Raw genomic sequence first — 23,421 nt, 5'->3', positions numbered from 1 at the left:
ATGCTCCCTGCAACCACAGCCCTTGACAGCTATATGGTCACCAAGAAATCACCACCCCTCCTCGGGAGCTTTATGCTGACATTTGAAAATCCCGCATTTCGTGAAGAGTGGATTATATTGTCTGGTGTAAGCATCTAGGTTCTCAGGGGTGGCTCTGCTTTCTTCCTCTCTATGCCAAAGCCGGCAGGAGAGAAGGTTTCAGACAGTGATTCTAGTTTCCCTTGTCTGAGAGTTCAGGCCTCCCACTGGATACTGCTGAATTGTTCCTCCCAGGGATTAAGTTGTTCCCTGGCTCAAAGACAGTTACTTATGAGGAACAATTATTTTGTTTTTTGCCTGTGGAATGTACCCAATAGCTTCAGAATTTGGATTTGGGTAAATAGCCAAAATATCTTAAAGGGATTCTTGTCAATTAATAGAGATAGTAGCGAGGGACTATCAGATAGCACACCTGAGCCCTTCATGGGTTCTTCTCTCCCCTGTTGCTGGGTGAAAGGTCCACACAAACCACAGGACGAAATGTTTCCACTCAGGTCCCCACTATTCCATGGCTGCAGAATCCATTGTGCTTCAGCAACTCAATTTACTTCTTTTATTTTTAAATTATGGGCTGGATCTTGGGGTCTTGCTGAGGAGCATTAAATGTAAATCTGGAGGGTACATATGCACACTTTAAGGTGGCTTTCAGCAACAGTGTGATACACTGCTCCTGAGGCTGCCTTGTAAATGTCTGATTCTGCAGTCTCCTCTAATCTCGCCAATAGCCCCAGTGGGTTCTGGTAACCCCACCCCCTTTTCTCTAAAGCAATGGCTCTCAACCTTTTCAGATGACTGTACCCCTTTCAGGAGTCTGATTTATCTTGCATACCCCCAAGTTTGACATAACTTAAAAACTACTTGCTTACACAATCAGACATAAAAAAACAAAAGTGTCACAGCACATTATTACTGAAAAATTGCTTACTTTCTCATTTTTACTATATGATTATAAAATAAATCAATTGGAATATAAAAATTGTACTTACATTTCAGTGTATAGTATATAGAGCAGTATAAACAAGTCATTATATGAAATTTTAGTTGATACTGACTTTGCTAGTGCTGTTTCTGTAGCCTGTTGTAAAACTAGGCACATATCTAGGTGAGTTGATGTACCCTCTGGAAGACCTCTGCTACCCCCAGGTGTATGTGTACCCCTGGCTGAGACTCATTATGCCAGCCACAAGAAAAGGGCTAGTGGAGCCATTGTAGTGGCTTCTAAATGCCACCTATATTCTATACGCATGGCTAGCTAACCTGGCTTTATTCTGGAAAACTGGCACAAAGCAAACCTAAGGCACTCTGGTGTGAAAATCATCCATTTTTTAACGGCAGTCATGGGACCTCAGTTATTTATTTTAAATCTAAGCCCATGTGCAATGTGCAAATGAAGTTTTAAAATCATAAGAGGTTGAGAATCATAGAATCATAGATCTGGAAGGGACCTCGAGAGGTCATCTAGTCCAGTCCCCTGCACTCAAGGCAGGACTAAGTATTATCTACATAGACCATCTCTGACAGGTGTTTGTCCAACCTGCTCTTAAAGATCCTCAATGACGGAGATTCCACAACCTCCCTTGGCAATTTATTCCAGTGCTTAACCATTCTGACAGTTAGGAATTTTTTCCTAATGTCCAACCTACACCGCCCTTGCTGCAATTTAAGCCCATTGCTTCTTGTCCTATCCTCAGAGGTTAAGAAGAACAATTTTTCTCCCTTCTCCTTGTAACAACCTTTTATGTACTTGAAAACTATTATCATGTCCCCTTTCAGTCTTCTCCTCTCCAGACTAAACAAACCCAATTTCTTCAATCTTCCCTCATAGGTCATGTTTTCTAGATCTTCAATCATTTTTGTTGCTTTTCTCTGAACTTTCGCCAATTTGTCCAATTTCTCAATTTGAGAATCCTGATTTAAACTCCTTGGAGCAGAGACTTTCTATCTTGTGCAAACCTATTATCAACATTCTAATAATGCATAAAAAATAAAATAAAAAGGAGTGCACACATGCAGGAGAAAGATTATTGATCTATTTTCAAGCAATAGAAATTGGGATTTGTTCTGCATTTCTAACTTGCATGACATTACATCAAAGAAGCAGCAACTACCATGAGAGAAATTCAAAACATTTATGTTGGTGTATGCAAAGATTTCTTTTTAAAAAAACAGGCATTATCTTGATATTAGAAGGATTTATCTCTCTGTCCCTTAATCCTTGCCTAAAAAGTTCAGAAATTAGGCCAGCAGCACAACGAGATTGCGGATTTAGGTTACAGCACCATCTTGGCACTGCCCCAGTTATTTTAATAGACTAATTACAACACACTTTCATCACTTATTGTGTGAAGGCTTCTGTGGTTTGAACAGAATACTCATTAAATTACAGAGACAGAGAGAAAGATTATCCCTTTTTTATTACAGGTTATGGACCAGATCCTGTAAAACCTTTATTCATCTGAATAGCCCTACTGAAATCAATGGAACTACTTGAGTGAATAAAAATGTGGGCATTGAACCCTATATTTGTGCATTTCCTGTGCATTAAAACAATTCTGCAACAAGCTAGATTTTGAATATATCCTTACTAACTTTCTACCCGCTGTGCTATGTTACAGTAGTGTCCTGAGACTCTGATCAGGATTAGCGCCCCATTGCGCCAGGTGCTGTATCGCGTGGAGGGATGGCAAAGTACTACAATTCCATGCCTCCACATAGGAAAGACAATCAGCAGACCAGGGAAAGATAGTATTTAATTTTGAAATAATAGTTTCCTGTCACCGCAGTTAAACAATTACATTTTCCTCAATGTGACAGGGTGGCTTGCCCCTGGGGCTGGAAAGCCTGGGGCCAAGCCAATCCTGAGAACAGAATGAGTCCCATCTGAGGAGAATCAGACAATTTCCTATAAAGAATAGAAGATGGCTGCAGTGAGACTACAGCGAATGAGAGAGGCTCCTGCAGGGAAGACTCTGAGACGAGGGGAATTGCTTCAGCTAGGAAGGGCTGGTAGTAGTCCGCTAAGGCAGGAGGATAGACTTTTGTGTTTAGTTTTGAACTTTAAGCTATTAAAAAAACCCAACCCACCCAGACTCCAAGAAGGGCTGTGACTGGAAGAGAGACTCTGTGGATTTTGTTTAATGAGCCCTGAAGAAAGGGAAAACAGAATCACGGCCCTGCAGAATCAGCCTTGCTTGCATAGGAGCACGGTGAGGCGGACACTCATCACATTGCACAACTGCTCTTCCTCTACCAACATTAACCTAATTGATTTTTAATCCAGCCCTAGCTTCATTCAGTCATGGAACTGCCGTATGGAGACTGTAAACATGGAACTAGTGAACTGAAGTCAGCCCCATTCTGGATTTACCACCATACTGGGCTATGAAGACAGATGTAGAAGATGGCTCTTAGACTAGCTGCTATTTCAGTGGCTGAGAGGAAGTTTAAACAAAGACCAATCATTTTCTTATTTATAGGAAATGGAAGCATTTATAAAGGAGCTGGAGAGGAGAATCAGGAATTGTCATTAGTAGTTAGAAGCAACAGACACGTAAACAAAGCCTAATAATTACATGTTGACTCATACACAGTGCATATTCAGCAAACTTCAGATGTGCCCTGACACTTTCCCCCCTCTGCCTAAATCCTGAAAGGTCACAGGAACATACTGGATGCAGGTCAAGTTTACATTTCGAGCTGGCACCTGGCCTCAGACAGAGAACAAAAAGGAAGAAAAGTATGTTTCCAAAATATAATCAAGACTTATATCAGAGAGAAATGTGCTATCATCAGTTATTTGTTGCCACTAGATCCTCAGATATGGAACAAAATACATAATTCAATGTTATAAATGCTCCAAGAAGCAAGGGATGGTGACAAAGCAACATGCTCATCATTTTTAGCTTTCAGGCAGAACATCATTTCCATTATAACCTTCCATAAAATGACACATATCTCTTCTTCTTATAAAACAGGCAATTATGTTTTTGACAATAGCAGCTGAATGACTAGGTCATTATAGTAACTACTGGTGTTTGAAAATGGGTATGATATATTCTGTTCTTGGAGGCAACAAGGCATAGTCAGTCCTCGACCAGACTCTGCAAACAATACAGGCTGCTAGACTGTCCTCTTCCATAAGTCTGCAGGAAAAGGGTCACAGTGGGGAAGGGGAGAATTTCAAAGTTCCCCTCCCAAATGTCTCACCCAAATTGTTCTGTTAGGGGAGCAGGGTTTGCTCACTCCATGACCAACAGGAGTTTTTGGCCCCAGAACATGAAGATCTGAGGGGGTTGGCAAGGAATCAGGGCTACATGCCCTGGCACTAGGGAAGTTCCCTTCTCCCACTGTTTGCAATATTTCAAGATGTTGAGAACCTCCTTTGAGATGCCAGCACCTCCAATTCACACTAAAGTCACTGGCATCTGAGAAGCTGAGGGGGGTCTGCCCACATAGTTCTTTCTGCAGGATTGGGTCCTTAAAACGTAAGCTTTCTGGGGCAGGAACTATTTTTTTGTAACTTGTTTGTACAATGCTTAGTTCAATGGGGTCCTGATCCTTAATTGGTGTCATCAGACCAGCAAAATACAAATAACAAGAAGAACAAGACTAAGGCCATGTCTACACTTACCAGTAGATTGCACTGCTGCGCTTTAGCATGTCTGGTGAAGAAATGCTAAGTTGATGGGAGAGCACTCTCCCATTGACTTGTGTACTCCACGTCCCTGAGAAGCATAAGGGAATTCGGCGGGAGAGCATCTCCCATTGACACAGTGCAGTGTAGACACTGAGGTAAGTGGATCTAACTACTTCGACTTCAGTTACATTATTCACATAGCTGAAGTTGTGTAACTTAGATCAATTTACCGCAGTAGTGTAGACCAGGCCATAATATCAAACTACAATGGTCACCATAAACACCTTTATAATTTGTCCTTTTGCCTAATTAACTTCACTGTGATAGTCCCCATACTTATAGTAGAGGATATACTGGTATAGTGCACGCATGGTTGTATATAGTAGCATGGTAACAGGATAGGGCATGCCATATGTCACGGACATAGGGTGAGCTGTGCTGTAGAACCCATTATTCCCTCTTGAGGGCACCCCTCTGGGGACTGGTTTTGCTATCCTCACCCCGCTCTGAGTGGAATCACGCAGTCCTACCACCCTTAGACCAGGTCTCAGGGCAGCAGCCCACCAGTTTACCAGCTGTGTTAACAAGGCAGGCCCAACTGTGATTGGCACCTTTTCCTCTGGGAGCCTCTGACCAGCAGCTGATTAAAGCAACTCAAAAACAGCTTCTTCAAAACAAATGATTATTTAGTTGCCCAAAGGAAGAAGAGGGAAAGGATAAAACAACAAAAGGCATATATGTCTGGGTCTTACCCAGCCTTTATTCTTTCTTTGCAAGTTCTAGGTAAGTTCCATCCAGCCCATATCCCCTACTCCTGGCTTGGGAGAGACCAACAGCCCTGCAGCATTCTCCGTGTCTCTGTCAAAGATCCATCTTAACCTGCGGCTACCTGCTTCCTCTCTAGGCCAGGCTCTTTAACTATTTAGTAACCCCTTTGATCCTAGGCTCAGAGCTGGGAAGAATAAACCTGGATAGGCTGGTTGGATCCAGGCAATTAATTTCCCAATTAATAGCTCCCGCATTGTTTCCCTAAGGACCCTTGGTATTCACTCTGGCGATAACTTATATTTGTCACTGTTTCATTTCCTGCTTGTTTCCCCCGTCAGCCTCCTTTGATTTAGCGCCATGAAGACAGGTAGACTAGTATCAAGAAGGTACACTGAGCTGCATAAGTTATCCATAAAAAAATTAAAAAATTAAAGGTATCTCCCTTATTCTCCACACCATAATAACATTAATAATACACAGATACCAATTCTCCAGGTTGTAATGGTGGCCACTGTACCAAAGGATTCTCCAAAACACTTGTTGCAGATCTCCAATTATTACTCTAAAAAGGTGGTTGGCACTTTTCATAATCCTGTTAGAGTGAAATTGACAGAGTTGGAAATTGAAGGCACATGATAGGTACACGGCAATGCAAGGTCCCCACCAACTTGCCTTAGGACGAAGCTGGAGGAACCCTCTTTAGGGATGAAAGGTTAGTTTTCTCTGCTCCTTCAGTTCTCGGCCTCTCTGCTCAGATTTCCAAAAAAGGCCTGCTTCTTATTTTCCTTTCTTTTCTTAAATAGACATGTGTCCACAGAGAACTGGTCTAAGATTATCAAATCACATCTGTCACTGAACAGCTGGCAGATGATAATGATTTTGGTCTCTACTCATCTGTGCTGGATTCAAAGTGATGACCTAGACGTGAAAGGCTCCATATTGCACTGCCAGTCCCCTAAGTCATGCAGTGCCTAGTGCTCATGGAAAGTTTCTAGTGCTAATACACTATACAGGCAAGTGCTTGCACTCAGAAAAATGTTCTGCAGCAAAATTAGTAACCCATCTTTACTTTAAACAACAGCTAACATATTAAATTCATCTGGGAAAGCACAAAAAATAACAAAGCATTTGATCACTGAATGTGGTGTCAATTGTCTCACGCTTGTGGTCAGTTCTCTAACCTTCACATGAAGATCACAACAAATATTTTCCTCTATACCGTAACCAGGAAGTGTTTGTACTGTATGTACTGAAGTAGAATCTTGATGCATAGAGGACTCCGGTTAGATATAATTTACACAAATGTTTTTGGAAGGGCTGGATAGATATTGGGTATATTATACTGGTGATATATATTATTTTCATTAAAATGTTAAAAGATCACAGTATTGTGCTCTCAATAGACGAAGCTATGAAATTTAATATGTAGCAGCAACAGACTTGCTGGTGTCTTCTGTCCGTATACATTACAGTACCCAATGATGTAAATGAGCAAAGACATAGAAACCAACCCTCTCTCCATCAGAATTGTGTGCAGATCCCAACCCTGAATACACTTATTCATATACCTAAATGTAAGCACATACCTAGCCATTGACTTCAGTGGAGCTATGCACATGCTTAGCTTTAAACAGGTGCCTAGCTACCTGCAGAATTGGAGCCTTAGAATGGGATCCATGCTCGCATGTTTGATTGCAGGGTTTCATTGTGTTGTACTGTTCAGAATTGGAACAAGATTTTGGAAATGGATTTTAGGACTGAATAAAGCTTTTCCAAATAGTATTCAATAGACCTTTTCCAAATATTTTGAGTGATACAGTACTACTACTTACAAACTCCACATAAATATTGGCTCTCTATATCAAAAATGCATGACTCAATGGGTAAAGCATGACTCACATCATAATTAGTCCCCATCTTTACAGCTTCAGCACTTACGGTGGCCTGGCTGTTTTGAAAATGCAGTTGCTAAGAGCTTCAAAGTTGTTATGATATCAGATCAGAAGTGAATAGCTCTAGTAAATGAATGAAAACCTTCCACTGACCCGTGAAATTAAAATATCAGACTTGTAACCCAAGTAACTCTGCTGTGCACAAATTGATGGCAATTACTCTCACCATAATTATCTTGAAGTTAAAAATCTCTCATTATGCAGAGTCGTTAAGAAACCTGCCCTGCTGTTGTTTTACATGCAAAACTTCCGTCTTCACTACTAGGGATTATTCATGTGGAAGAGCTGCAGGATTAAGTCGTAAATTAACTTTAGGATTAAAAAAGTAAAACTAAATAAAAAAATCCAGGAGCCCAGTGTCTTAAATTCTTTTTTCTTCTCAACATTTTTCATAGCTCCAAGTACACTGATCAAGCTGAAAGTCATCAGCGCTTTGAAATTTGATTCTCAACATCACAGTCATGTAAAATGTACCATCCAAGGCTAAATGCTAAATAAGAAAGCAGGAATTAAATGCCTCCTGCCTGGAGCTCCCATTGCCTTCAATGGGAATCATAGAATCATAGAATATCAGGGTTGGAAGGGACCCCTGAAGGTCATCTAGTCCAACACCCTGCTCGAAGCAGGACCAATTCCCAGTTAAATCATCCCAGCCAGGGCTTTGTCAAGCCTGACCTTAAAAACCTCTAAGGAAGGAGATTCTACCACCTCCCTAGGTAACGCATTCCAGTGTTTCACCACCCTCTTAGTGAAAAAGTTTTTCCTAATATCCAATCTAAACCTCCCCCACTGCAACTTGAGACCATTACTCCTCGTTCTGTCATCTGCTACCATTGAGAACAGTCTAGATCCATCCTCTTTGGAACCCCCTTTCAGGTAGTTGAAAGCAGCTATCAAATCCCCCCTCATTCTTCTCTTCTGCAGGCTAAACAATCCCAGCTCCCTCAGCCTCTCCTCATAAGTCATGTGTTCTAGACCCCTAATCATTTTTGTTGCCCTTCGCTGGACTCTCTCCAATTTATCCACATCCTTCTTGTAGTGTGGGGCCCAAAACTGGACACAGTACTCCAGATGAGGCCTCACCAATGTCGAATAGAGGGGAACGATCACGTCCCTCGATCTGCTCGCTATGCCCCTACTTATACATCCCAAAATGCCATTGGCCTTCTTGGCAACAAGGGCACACTGCTGACTCATATCCAGCTTCTCGTCCACTGTCACCCCTAGGTCCTTTTCCGCAGAACTGCTGCCTAGCCATTCGGTCCCTAGTCTGTAGCTGTGCATTGGGTTCTTCCGTCCTAAGTGCAGGACCCTGCACTTATCCTTATTGAACCTCATCAGATTTCTTTTGGCCCAATCCTCCAATTTGTCTAGGTCCTTCTGTATCCTATCCCTCCCCTCCAGCGTATCTACCACTCCTCCCAGTTTAGTATCATCTGCAAATTTGCTGAGAGTGCAATCCACACCATCCTCCAGATCATTTATGAAGATATTGAACAAAACCGGCCCCAGGACCGACCCTTGGGGCACTCCACTTGATACCGGCTGCTAACTAGACATGGAGCCATTGATCACTACCCGTTGAGCCCAACAATCTAGCCAGCTTTCTACCCTCCTTATAGTGCATAAGATTCATTCATGGACAGCCTACAGGATTAGGCCCACAGCCAACTATGAAAGAGAGATGATCTCTCATACATACACACATCGGCCACCTCAGGCTATTTAAATAGATGCTTTTTGTGTTTGTTTAGAAACAAACAAATCATTACTCCCAAATTCAAGATATGAGCCAGCAGTTCATATTCACCTGGTGGTAATTGTAATAGATCTGATTATTATGCTCTGCATTTATAAAGGGCCCATTGCTGTGGCAACTAGAGCACTTCTCCACAGGAGTTAAAAGCAAGCCCACATGGGTAGACGCAGACGTCAAGTTACTGCAATGTTTGCCAGGAAGAAAGAAAACTAAAAACTAAACAAAATCTCAAACCCAAATCAGCCTATTTTGCCCCACAGCTCTTGAAACCAGCCAGCTAGTTCATTTTATTCACCCTCTGCATTTTATTAGAGGTGGATGTGAACTTGAGAACCACTGTGTGGAGACGTGAGGGACCATCTTTTTGTTCTGTGTTTGCACAGCACCGAATGCAATGGGCCTTTGTCCATGACCGGGGCTCCTAATTTGAGCTCAGAACTTGCAAGATGAGGATAAGTGGACAGTTACTGCCCGACGTGAACTATTGATCCTGTGTCAACCGGGGGGGGGGACATGGTATTTACTACTGTAAATCAGCTAAGTACATATAACCCAAGTGCAAAGATATGCCAAAGGGTATATTATTAACTGGAGTTAAGGTTTATGGCCAAAAATTATTGCACTGCAAGTTAACAGCACAACTGGGTTTTCACCGTAGAGCTACGTACACAGACACAGCTCTAGGTTACCACACAATGTGCTGTGTGACCATTAGCATGGTGTGGAGGCCAGTGAAGTCTCCTGGCTGTCAGGCTGCAGACTGTCCTGGATTCCATTAAAATAGGCCTGGTTTGCCAGTCATTACATTGCTGCGATACACAAGCTGAAGGTTGCCATAGGGAAGCTCTCAGCCCCACAGTACATTTTTAAGGGCTATCTGAAGAAAAAAAAGGACTGAGTTTTGAACTGTAGAAATGCAAGGGGTTGTTTCCTCTTGAAGGGGAGAATTTCTGCTTCCAAAAGTCAATGCTGTGCTTACAAGCCAAGTTTTCCAAACAAGTACTGATTAGGACACAGCATTGCCCAGACAGAGCAGGAACTATTTCCAAAAGACTGGCTTGCTCGCCGTTGCTGAGGCCTTACAAACTCATTGCAGAGAATGCTCCTAAATGCCTCCAGCTGCTGCCCCACCTTCCATTCCCAGCTCCGCGCGCCCCCTGCAGCCAGAGTCACCCACAACCACCGGCCGCGCTCTGGGCGCTTTCTCCAGCCACCCCAGCTCCACGCGCCCTCTCCAGCCACCCCAGCTCCGCGCGCCCCCTGCAGCCAGAGTCACCCACAGCCACCGGATGCGCTCTGGGCACTTTCTCCAGCCACCCCAGCTCCACGCGCCCTCTCCAGCCACCCCAGCTCCGCGCGCCCCCTGCAGCCAGAGTCACCCACAGCCACCGGCCGCGCTCTGGGCGCCTTCTCCAGCCACCCCAGCTCCGCGCGCCCCCTGCAGCCAGAGTCACCCACAGCCACCGGCCGCGCTCTGGGCGCTTTCTCCAGCCACCCCAGCTCCGCGCGCCCCCTGCAGCCAGAGTCACCCACAGCCACCGGCCGCGCTCTGGGCGCTTTCTCCAGCCACCCCAGCTCCACGCGCCCTCTCCAGCCACCCCAGCTCCGCGCGCCCCCTGCAGCCAGAGTCACCCACAGCCACCGGACGCGCTCTGGGCGCTTTCTCCAGCCAATCTCCTGCCTGCCGGAGCTGCCGCCCCCTACGAGAGGCGCTGCGAGCCTAGCCAGAGCGCCTGCCCCCTCCCACGCCGTCCCCAGCAGTTGCCCGTTTGGAGGCGAAGGGCGCTCGCTGACCTGGCATGATGGCGGTAGCTTGGGGATCCCGACCGGGGGCAGTGTGTGGAGACTTCCTCGTTTTGCAGCCGCAGCAGCCAGTCCCTCCCCTCCGTACGCTCACGGGCCCGTCCTCCTCCGACTGGCAGGCGGCGGCTGCAGGGAGCCCCAGCTGCTGGGGCTCTGGTTACAGCCTAATGCCTCCCTCCACCAGTCTCTCCAACATCATCCACCCGCCCAGCTGCACGTCAAAAGAAGCCGCCGCCCGCCCAGCTCTCAGCAGTGAAGGTGGCCCAAGGCTTCCTTCTCCTCGCTCCCTCCCCGGGACGGGCAGATGTCGTCTGCAGGCTGCATGTCGGGTGGTGATGGGACCTGTTAACTCCTGGAACAAGGCACCGACTCGGATGACCCAGAAAGAATCACGCCTGGAGAATAAATGAGCTCTGGGGTTCTGAGCCTTGGCTCCTAGCTACAGGGGCTCAGCAGCAGCCCCGGCCTTGGCACGGAACTGGCCTCCTTTAGACATTCCTTTTCTTGGTCCTTAACCCCGTCTGTAGTATGGGAAAGCAACAGGAGGAGCAAGGCAAGTGGATGGTTATTTCAGTACAAAGCAAGCACCTTCCAAAGACAGCAAGGGAAGCCAGCTCTTCAGTGCCCAAGAAGGGGGGAGTGTGTGTGAAAAGGGGCCACTGGGGGTACACAGAGGTCACATATGCAAGAGAGCAGTGCCGTCAGTTGGTGGGCAGGGAAGCAGTCTTTCATGCACACTAGGCATTTACTAGAAATGGGCTCAAGCCATAACATACCATCCAGATTTCCAAAGTGCCCCGATGGGTGGATTTTCTATTTAGTTTGTGCACAACACTAGCACGTATTAGTCGTGGGGGCTCAGAGCTGCCCTGCGGTGGGAGTGTGTGTGGAGTGGGACCAGTCACACCAAATAGCACTTACTTGAGTAGTCCTGCTGAAGTCAATGGGACTATGGGCTTGCTACCAGTCTAAATAGAGATTACAGAGTAAGGTCCCAGATCAGATGACCAGCAAAGTGCATGGAGCACCTTGTGCCGTGCATCCCTTTGCCCTAGCAAGATCCCTGTGACAAAGAAACGGCTCCCTATTTCTCATCAGTCAGGACAGGATTTGGTGATGTTCTAGTGTGACCCAGGGACCTCTTAGAGTACGTACGTCTAAACAGCAATTAAACACCCCGCGAATGGCCCAGGTTAGCTGACTCGGCTCAGGCTTGTTGAGCTCAAGTTGCAGGGCTGTAAAATTACAGTGCAGATACTCAGACTCAAGCTGGAGCCTGAGCTCTGAGATCCTGCAACCGGGGAGGCTCCTGGAATCTGGCCTCGAGGCTCCAGCCTCAGCCCAAACGTCTACACTGCAATTTTTAGCCCCATGTGGCCAAGTCAGCTGACTCAGGCCAGCTGTGGCCGTGCCATGGGTCTTTTATTCCAGTGTAGACATACCTGTAGTGCCAGCAGGCATGTCATGTATGGATAATATGAAGGCGTTATGTATCTACACTGAAACTTATGTTCTTAAGGTTTGTGAGTTGCGGTCAGTCACCAGAAGTAGATAAGTTTCTTTCAGGCAGAAGATGTTTATCTATTGGTCAGTCTACATATAAACTGAGTATTGTACACTTCTCAATGAATGCCCATTTACAATCTGAGCAAAACGATAAACAAGTGATAGCAAACTCTCCAGGGGAGATTCTAGACAGGAAAACACAAGCAGCAGCAGTTATCCTGTTTGCAAGTGAAAACAATGGATTTGTGGACTATTACTATAGGGACAGAGACAAACTCTGCATCTTTCCACGGAGGAGGCAAGAAGACAGAGTGACTCACCCTATGAACAGAAGTTCACAGCCATGCCTGGCTGTAGTATGCTGGAAGAATTTGGGGTGAGCTTTTGTTCTACATGACATGACAATGGCTTGGTAGTTAGGATTAGGCTCTAGTGTAGCGTTTTTCAAAGTTCAGGTCGCAACCCAGCACTGGGTCATGGCGTGGAAGGCACCGGGTCGCTCTGGTCAGCATCGCCGACCAGGCCATTAAAAGTCCCGTCGGCAGTCCTGCCCAGCTAAGGCAGGCTAGCGCCTACCCGTTCTGACACCACTCTGCGCCCTGGAAGCAGGCAGCAGTGGGTCCAGCTTCTAGGCAGGGAGGCCATGGGGCTCCACACGCTGTCCCCACCCCGAGCACCGGCTGTGCACTCCCATTGTCCGGTTCCCGGCCAATGGGAGCTGTGGGGGTGGTGCCTGTGGGCGAGAGCCGCTTGCGCACCTCCACCTAGGAGCTGGACCTGCTGCTGGTTGCTTCAGATGCAGCGTGGTCCGAGGTGCCAGGACAGGCAGGAAGCCTGCCTCTGCATCCCTGCTGCACCACTGACCGGGAGCCACTGGAGGTAAGCCCACGCCCCAATACCCTGCCCCAGCCCTGAGCCCCCCTCTCAAACCTGAGCCCCTTCCTGCACCCCAAAGCCCTCATCCCCAGCCCCACCCCAGAACCTGGACCCCCTCACGCACCCCCAACCCTCTGCTCCAGCCCTGAGCCCCTCCAACTCAGAGCCCCTCCTGCACCCCAAACCCATCATCCACAGCCCCACCCCAGAGCCTTCACCCCCAGCCCAGAGCCCTGACCCCCCTCCTACACCCCAACCTCCTGTCCAGAGCCCCCTCCCACACCCCAACCCCCTCATCCCCAGCTCCGTTGGGTCGCGGGCATCAACAATTTTCTTCAACTGGGTCCCCAGAAAAAAAGTTTGAAAACTACTGCTCTAGTGTGCATGTTCTGATTTTAATTTCTTATGTAACCCTTTGTTTCCAATATTTCTGCTTGCTATTAATTGACTCTGTGCTTCATTAAATAAACGTTCGCTTGCTTTCTCTAGAAACACATCTAAATGATGCATGTGAAGTGGAGCTGTGGTGTATCGTTCCTCTGGGAATTCTGGGAGCGTCCCGTGAATCAGGGGCTGGGCACACCAGGGAGACACTCGGGGGGGTTGGAGTGTGCCTGTTGTTAACCTGTAAAGAGACAGCGGGGCCTGCGGAGGCCTGGAAGGGCTTGGGTTGCCAGAGGCTGGTGGGCAATGAAAATGATTAGGGGTATGGAACAGCTTCCATACGAAGAGAGATTAAAATGACTGGGATTGTTCACCTTAGAAAGGATGATTAAGAGACGATAGAGATTTATAGCATCATGAACGGTGTGCAGAAAGACAGGTTTCAGAGTAACAGCCGTGTTAGTCTGTATTTGCAAAAAGAATTTATTTGAGCATGAGCTTTCGTGAGCTACAGCACGAAAGCTCATGCTCAAATAAATTGGTTAGTCTCTAAGGTGCCACAAGTACTCCTTTTCTTCTTTCGGTGTGCAGAAAGTGAATAGGAAATGTAATGTACCATTTCACATAACGTAAGAATTAGGGAGTCATCTGATGAAATTAATAGGAGGCAGGTTTAAAACAAACATAAGGAAATACTTCTTCTCACAACACACAGTCAACCTGTTGAATTCACTGCCCTGGGATGTTGTGAGGGTCAAAAGTATAAATAGGTTCAAAAAAGAACCTCATGCTCCTGTCATAAACCTCTGACTGCCAGAAGCTAGGACTGGATGACAAGGGATGGATCACTTGAAATTGCCCTGTTCTGTTCATTCCCTCGGAAGCATTTGGCATCAGCCACTGTCAGAGACAGGATACTGGACTAGATAGACCGTTGGTCTGGCCTAATATGGCCATTTTTATGTTCTTATGAGTCAGAGACCTCAGTGGTGGCAGCAGGAGTTCTGGTTAATTTTTGTCAGGTCTGACCTCTGGGAGGTAGAGGAAGAGTTTATTATACAGACCAAGGTAAATGATGGAGTGTGCCAGGGATGGAGAGACATTGGAGCACATATTTCTCTAGTCAGGAAAGATGTGCTTAAGGAGGCTGATATACTCCCAGGGGAAGAGGTAAAACTCCTACCCTTGAGGCAGTTTAAAACCATAGCGCTTTTAGCCCGCATTGAGTTAGAGAGGGAAGGTTTAAGGGGTACTTTGAATGGGGTAGGTCTTAAGAACTTACCAGCTGATATGTTGGTTGGAAATGACATCGTATCACTGCCCAAAGCTGTTAGCATTGTGACTTGTAGCCAAAAGAGGTGTGTCTCTGAGTTCCTAGAGGTAAACTCTGAGGTGGGAGAGGCAGCAAGGGGGTGGGAGAAGAAACCTGTGCTCTTATCAGCAGAAAGTAGCAATGTGGCTGTAGGGCAGGGAGAGGTGGAGTCATCCCCTTTACTTGAAGCAGCCCTCAGTGCAAGGAAAAGCCAAAGGTAGTGTGCTGCGGAGCAAAGTGCAGATCGGTCTTTGGAAAGCATAAGGGGGCCCACCCATGGCAACACCCCAGAGAATGAGCTCAAGGGGAGATTCTTTACAGACATAGGAAAGATGTATAGACCTATGTCTGTAAAGAATCTCCCCTTGAGGAAGCCCCAGTGAACAAAAACAGAAGTCAGGGGGATCCCTACAAAGAATTGATTGTAGTAAATCAAAATTTTAAAAATCTAATGTTTTTACAGTTTTTTCTGCTTGTTTACATTTTGCATTTCACTCTGTATCGCCAATGAAACTGTACAAAGGCTTAAAAGGTTCCCTTTTTTATCTTTGATTCCTATAATAAACACCACACCTGCCAGCAGGGTGGAGGATTAAATGGATTCTGCTGACTCTCTGAGGCAGATGATTTATTCACAGAAAGTCACCTAAACCACTGGTTTTCAACCTCTGGTCTGTGGATCCCTGGGGGTCCGCAGACTATGTCTAAGGCAGGGATTCTCACAACAAAAATTTTTCGTGGCCTCAGAAGTGTGGCCACCAACTCTTGATGGTGGCCACTCTGATAATTTTTCCTAAAATACTGAATGAACTTTAGGAAAAACAAATAAGTATGTACATATACAGATCCAAATTAGTCTAATTTATTTATGTAGGGTTTTTTGCAGATCTAATAATAAAAATAATGTACAGTTGTCTGTATTCTTTACTGGATCTAGACAGAATAGAAACAAAAATAAGCTGTAGCTCACGAAAGCTTATGCTCAAATAAATTTGTTGGTCTCTAAGGTGCCACAAGTACTCCTTTTCTTTTTGCGAATACAGACTAACACGGCTGCTACTCTGAAACAAATAAGGTGCTTTGCATGTTCTTGTCTTTTGTTGTTGTTTTGTTTTTTTGGTTGCTTTTTTATGACTTGCTAGCTAGTAAGTCTGCTTCTGTGAAAAGCGATATTTGTATGTTTGCTAATACCACTTTTCACATCAGCAGACTTGATAGCTAGAAGGCAGTGAAAAGTGACGTTAACAAACATACAAATACCACTTTTCACAATAGACTTACTCAGCCCTGGTAAGCCGGAGGACAAATTAAGCCCTAGATGGGGAGGTGGGTAAGGAGGCAGCAGAATCCAGGGGCAAAGGGGTTGTGAGCCTGGGGTTGGGGCCACAGCCTGAAGCCCTGCAGCCGTAGGATGGAGCCTACTGCCGTGTGGCCGGAGGACAGAGCCCGCCACCCCAGAGCTGAAGCCAGAAGCCTGAACCCCACCATCCCTGGGAAGGTGGGGAACTCACACTGGCTGCCTGCTCCTCTGGTGTTTGTGACTCCGTTACTTCCTCCCTCCCCCTGCAGTCACCACCCAGAGGCTGTGGCCATGAGAAAAGCCCCTGGTGGCTGCATGGGGCCACGGTGGCTGCGTCTGAGAAACACTGGTCTAAGGGGTCCATGAAAGGTTGTCATTACCATGGAACAATGGTTTTCAACCTACGGTCTGTGGAATGTTGGGGGTCCACAGACTATGTCTAAGATTTCCATAGGGGTCCCACACCTCCATTTGAAATTTTTTAGGGGTCCACAAATGAAAAAAGGTTGAAAACCGTTGAGCTAGACCAAATTCAGGATCAAAGTCACCAGATCTGCAAACATGAAGGGCCAGATTTTTGAAAGCACTGAGCACCCGTCAGCTCCCATTTTGACACTGATGGGCAGATTTTCAAAAGAGCTCATATTCAACATTCAGTCTTTTTTGTTTTGCACTTCAGTAGCACTTGTCTTTACCCCAAGAGTCTTGAATGACATTATAATGTCTATGCAGTATTAACTCTAGTTTCACTCAGTTTAACACATACAGATTTCTTGATCTATAGGTGTAAAGGTTAACATATTCTGCTAGTATATTACATCAGTAGAAGCAAAAGGGAATTTCTATGGAAGTGAATCTACAATTTTTATCATTTGTGTGCTTGGAAAGAGGATACCAATATTGCTGTTTCGCTTTAAAGAAATACTGAGATTTATTTTGTTGTTAGCCACAAGCAAGGCCATCCTGCACTGGAAGCAGATTTGCTTATGAATTTTTAAGTTTTGAAACACAAAACAAAGATCTGTTTCCTCAGTGTGTGCATATGGCAGATACAAAACATTCATTGTCTTCACAAGCAATGGGGAGAACTGGTGTTGGTTTTAGCTAGGAGGAGAATAAGCTAGAAATAGCAAGAATAAGCTGTTATAAAAGACTTGGCATTAGCTGTCATGGCCTTGTTCCTGTAGTCTATGAAATCAATGACAGTTTTGGTCTCAGTGAGGATGGCAAGATTCAGTCTTCTAGTATTTATTATGGATACCTATGTGCTGATAGCTTTCTTGAGTCCTGCCCTCACAACTCAATCACCTAATCCCCACCCCCTGCTGTACCATTTGTGATGTCACAATACGTCATTTTACTCTGATGTCACAATCTCAGTATTCGAAGAGGAAAGGAAGTACAGATATTGAATTAGCTAATAGTGTTACCCCCCTACTGGATGGAACCCCAGCCCTCCTCAAATGCATGTTAGAAAATAGCCTTAATATGACAATAGTTACAGGTTTTTCTTCTTTACTTCCAATAGTTGTGGCCTGGGCTTTAGGAGCAAGGAGATCTGAATTCCACCCATGCTTACAAACTGGAAGTCCTGTCGGCTGTGGAGCCATTCATTACATCATACTATTCTGTATTTCTGATATCCCTGTTCTACCTGTCTGTGAATTTTTGGGGGTACTAGCCAGTATTGCATGATGTTTCAAAGCAGCTCTGACCATGGCCAGGAAAGTAAATTTAATGACCTGCTGCTTCATCAGAGAGAATGGGCAAGCCTTTGGAGGCAGAACTTTGAATAGATCAGGCAGCTTGACACATAAAAGGTTAACTTACAAAGTAATTAATTATTTAGGTAGGATTTTCACTCTGCACCAGATACAGTTCTGATGCCCCTTTTCAATTCTCATTATTGTACCAAAAGGTAAAATATTTAAATTGATACATAATACAGTTCAATAGACAATTTAACTTTCTTGCAGTTTGCACTGGGCATATAAATTTAGGAATTAATTGCCAATGTTGAAGCAATTCATTAATTGTACAATTCGTAACAATGATTTACTTATCCACGTATAATTTAAGTGTCCCACAAACAATTTTTGCCTTTTTCTAATTGGCACATGTAGTTTCTGTTTCCATGAACAATTTATCTTAATTGGACAATTAGAAAAGTGGATTCATTTATTTAGGCTTAACTAGGAAAGGGAAACCAAAGCTGACAGCTAGATTTTCAAACCTAAGAAAAAAGAATCAACTTCCCTCAGCTGAAGAAAGAGCTTCAACTGAAGCTTCTAATTAAATATGGATATATTAGCTTTATGAGGCAGAAAGCATGAAGAGATCTGTGTCATTTAAAACCTCCCTGTAGCACAAAATTCCCTGAGCATTCAGTTACTCAGCCAGGTGCAGTCAGTAGGCTGACACCCTTGCAGACAAGCTTTGTCAGAATAAGGAAGCTGAGCCTCAAGTCTGCATGCTGTGATCAGTAAAGAACTAGATACATTATTTATTACTGTGGATTTCTAATAACTGCACCATCTAGGTAAAGGAAATTATTTAATTAAATTAAAGCATTTTGGAAGAGGTATACTTCTAAGACGTTACACCAAGTTTAAGGAAGACATTTTCTAATTATGACTTGCATCAAAAAGATAAAAGGAAATAGTTATGCTGAAGAGGAACACAGATCTTCCAACCATCAGAAAGGGATTAAAAACCATGGCAAGGAGTCAGCCACTGTGTTCTACCCCTGACACTTCAGTCCAGCACCTTGTCAATGCATGACCATTCTATGCAGCCTGAAGATCTGAGGAACACCCTCTGAGTTACATAAGAGATATTCGCAAAAAGAAAAGGAGGACTTGTGGCACCTTAGAGACTAACCAATTTATTTGAGCATAAGCTTTCGTGAGCTACAGCTCACTTCATCGGATGCATGTAACTCACGAAAGCTTATGCTCAAATAAATTGGTTAGTCTCGAAGTTGCCACAAGTACTCCTTTTCTTTTTGTGAATACAGACTAACACGGCTGTTACTCTGAAATAAGAGATATTGTCCCCCTAGCATCTTGCTGTGCTCTGAGCTCTGTTTGGCAAACACTCTACTGTCTTTCCAGATAATGATTTAATAACATCCAGCTCCAGAATGTACTGGCTTGCTTACATCCCAGGCCTCCAAGAGATTCTGTAAGAAGACAGCCTACAATAGGTGTAAAGGGACTTTTAGCATGGATTAACACTATTTTCAAGGCAGAAATCCTGCAGTATCTGAAAGGTGAAAGGCAAATGGATCACTTGACTCCAGATGATTGTGTGATAAGATAAAAATAGACACAGTAAAACATGCACTCACATACTCTTAGAGATTCTGACCTGACAGCTGTCTTGGGACCTGACATTTATGCATGCCCATTAAGAGAGACCTGACGAGGAATCACTGTGGTATTTTTCCTTTGGTCTTCTAGCCATATTTATGTCCCTGCCCCCATCCTCTCCCTGGAGAAATTAAAGGCTGATTGGCTGTATTTTGTATGGCCATCCCAGCTGATTCGTTTAAGGACACCTCACCCTCTATGTACGTACATGGTTATATGGCCATCAGGAACTGACTGCAAACTCTACCACCAGCAGGCCTCCCTTTTGCTATTGGGAATTTAAAACTCTTTGGGCGTGATCCAAAGCCTATTGGAGTAAGTGGATAGAATCCCATTGAACACAATGGCTTTGGATCAGGCCCATCGCTGTGCCCAGTGTTTACGATATTTGCACTCCAAGGTGCAGTTTTAACACTCAGTGATCCACAGCAGAATGCAGCATTGACTTGTTCAAGAGCATTTCACACCCACTGGAGTCTAAACAGCTCAGAGCGGCAGTGTTTGTACATGGCACCAACATTCCTCACTGTTTGGGATGTTTAGGTCTGAGGATACTGTTGAGACCCATCTTCACTTTTTAACTTCTGGATCGTTTAACAAAAGATACTGGGGGAGATTCTGTGCTGCACGGAAGAGCCCCTATGTGGGAGGACAGGATTTCTAGAGCCTGCAGAGGGGGAATGCATCTCCAGTGTGCTACAGAGCCCAGGCCCCACTATGCTGCCATACAGAGGCTGGGTGGGGCTAGTGGTTTTGTCACTCTGTGAATCCACCAGTTTCCCCCCTTTATGGTGTGGCATGCGGGCACCATAAAGTCTGTTCCCAGGCTGAGAATGGAGAACTAGCTGCAGAATGGCTCTGCTGTCACTTCGTGGTCTTGTGGAGGAAGAATTACTTCCCATCACCCCCACCCAGCTCCTAGAGCAGGGGTAGTCAATTATTTTTTGTCAAGGTTCACATTTCTTGGTTAAAGGTATAGTCACGGCCCAGACTCCAGAGAAAATAATAATAAATAATAATAATAATTAATAATAAAAACAACAATAATGATAATAAGTAAATGAAAAGATTCTGGGGTCCATTCAAAAGTGTCTGGCGGTCTGGATTTGGCCCCCCGTCCATCTACCGACTACCCATGTCCTAGAGAGATCCCCAGTGCACAGCCCAACTGCTTATGTTGTGTGCTGGAGGCAAAATTTGAGGAAAGGGAGATGATTGGGCCCTGAATCAAGAGCTGTCTTCAGGATCATTTTAATTCCCTGATTCTTGTTTCCAGTGCTCTAGCTCCCAGCTTGTTTTTACCTCTCAGCTTAGAAATTAATATCCTTCCGGCATGACAGACCCTTCAGAAAGACAGAGGAGTTCCAATCCAATGTAGATGTCCTTTCAGCATATGAATGGATATGACTTTTGTAAGTCTAATCACAATTATGTTATTTACTGGTAAAGAGAACTCTTCTGGGGACCCAGTCTGGATTGGCCAGTCAGAATGAGTCATACAGTGGACACAAAACCACTCAGTATGGACAATCAAACATATGCATCGTGTTAACACAATGAAAAGTATGCCCAGGTGCTACAGACAACCAAACATATCCATAGGCATAACGTAGGGGGCAGGAGCATCGCAATGGAAAACCCACCCAGAGCCAGATCCATGATAGTCTAAGAGCCTAACTGGATATGGTATGTGCATTTTCAGTATTAATATAAGTATCCCGCTGTAAGCTTAATACCACTTCAAAACCATTACAGCCTAGGAGTAGAATAATGCTCATTTCAAAACTGCTACATCTAAGAGCTGCAATTTCCAGCTCCCCTGCTCCCTGCCGATGACAGCCATGCTATGTCAGTGGAGGCCAATTATTTTCCTAAGCAGAGATTCATCTTTGATTTTTATCTCCTAATTCAGCAAACAGTATAAATGACCTGCCAACCAATGTGTTTTATTTTCCACAGTAACAGTTTAAAGGACAAGCATTCCTACTTCCTGATTAGCTAATCTCAAAGGAGACAACTGATTTTTCCGCTCTGCTAAGCAGAAATACTTGTTTTATTTAATTTAATTATTTTATTTCTTAAATGTTGCCATTGTCACCTCGAATCAGAATGAGAAAATACATCATACTATCAGTTATGCATTATATCACAGTAAGATTTCTTGTTTTCCCAGCTGGATAGGGTAGTGCAGGAAGTGTCTAAAATGAAATCTCTGTCTGTATTCAGAAAATAAAATGAGCACTGACAACCATCAGCTGACCGTGATTTTTCAATGATCAGATTACATACTAAACTCCCAGCAACAAGTGTTAGTTGACGATTTGCAAACCAGAATCCAAAAAGGAAAAATCTCAGCATTCATCAAACTACCAGCCACTCCTCTGCCCAATCCCTTACCCCTCCTCTCTCTGTTCTTCATGATCTGTTGTTTTGCTTCTTCTGACTTTGAAAGTCAAACCATTCATTCTGCTGAAAACATTCCATACAAAAATGTGATCACTTACACGTCCAGTAGGGCATCGTCCATGGGTTTCACGGCTTTCCTGTTATGTCTGAAATATGTAAAACTGGGAAAAAGTTGTCTCCCTGCTTGGATGAACAGCGAGGTCACTGACTAGTAAATAAAGTGAAAGTAAAGTCACTGAGAGCCATGTAAGGCCTTTTGTGACCAGCAGAGGCCTCCCTTGTGTGCTTAGAAGAGAAGAAAATGCCAGTAAGTCAAACTACTGCAAGGGAGAAATGTTCAAATGTGGGCCAGATCCCACTCTCATTAACGCCAATAGGAGCTTTTGGCTCTGATTTTAATGGGTGAACGAGGGGGCTCGGAACTGAAGAAATCCAGGTTTTACAGAAAATCGCAGGATTCTTGACTGTTATGACTAGGTAGGATGGATTTGTATGTGGAATAGATTAAGGGCTCATCATCATTAGCCTTTATGGTTTATTTATTAGCTGGAGGGAGGTCAGCCAAAGTAAACTCCTGAATCTAAACACCTCCGGATTTCGGGGGGAATTCTGTGCCAGATGCAAACTTTGGGACTTGACCCTTTCTCTGTTACAGGCCAAACTAAATTTCTAGATGTGAACACCTCAAACTTTGCAGACGCTTGAATCTGGACCTGAACACTGAATCACTCAGGCTCACCTCCATGTGTTGTTACACACATCCAAGAATGAAAATACCCTGATTCTGCTCAATGGCAACATTTTCCCTTGACATTCCATTCCCTACACTAAAACAAAATGATGATCGGACATCAACAATGGAAAACTGGAGCATGTCCTGTTCTGGGTGTACATGCGTAAGCCTTAGGGGTAAGTCATCAATTATCTGGATAGATGTTATAACAAGCATTACTGTGTTTGTTCAGTTGAGAATGTATGGGATAAGGAACTCCCAGATGCATATATGTACATGCATATGTTCAGAGTTTGAAAATACACTTGCCACAATGATAGGTTTCAGAGTAGCAGCTGTGTTAGTCTGTATTCGCAAAAAGAAAAGGAGTACTTGTGGCACCTTAGAGACTAACCAATTTATTTGAGCATGAGCTTTCGTGAGCTACAGCTCACTTCATCGGATGCATTCCACACTCCACACCTGAATATAGCCATTATATAGACAAAATACCCCCATAGCTCAGTGTCTATACTTTGACCCGTTAAACTTTTACCCCCAACTGGGGAGATTGCAGATTATGTATTCCTTATGCCA

The 23,421-nt window shown here is 44.6% G+C and overlaps 1 protein-coding gene across 4 annotated transcripts in view; it reads right to left on the bottom strand.

The window, feature by feature from the left end:
- CARD19 (caspase recruitment domain family member 19) overlaps positions 1-22,330 on the bottom strand; it is a 50,624-nt gene extending 28,294 nt beyond the window's left edge. The window contains exon 1 of one of the 4 annotated variants that reach the window (XM_084634973.1): positions 22,211-22,330. In XM_084634973.1, coding sequence (XP_084491099.1) covers positions 22,211-22,226 — 16 coding nt within the window. In that variant the 5' untranslated portion in view covers positions 22,227-22,330. Of the gene's footprint in view, positions 1-451; positions 514-10,790; positions 10,929-10,948; positions 11,136-22,210 lie in introns of those variants that run through there. The other 3 variants (XM_084634975.1, XM_084634976.1, XM_084634974.1) reach the window with 3 other exon arrangements.
- Positions 22,331-23,421: the final 1,091 nt, after the last annotated feature.

Source organism: Lepidochelys olivacea, assembly GCF_965140295.1.
Source record: "Lepidochelys olivacea isolate rLepOli2 genome assembly, chromosome: 7".
NCBI classification, from domain to species: domain Eukaryota; kingdom Metazoa; phylum Chordata; order Testudines; family Cheloniidae; genus Lepidochelys; species Lepidochelys olivacea.
This window is presented reverse-complemented; position numbering and strand designations above follow the sequence as displayed.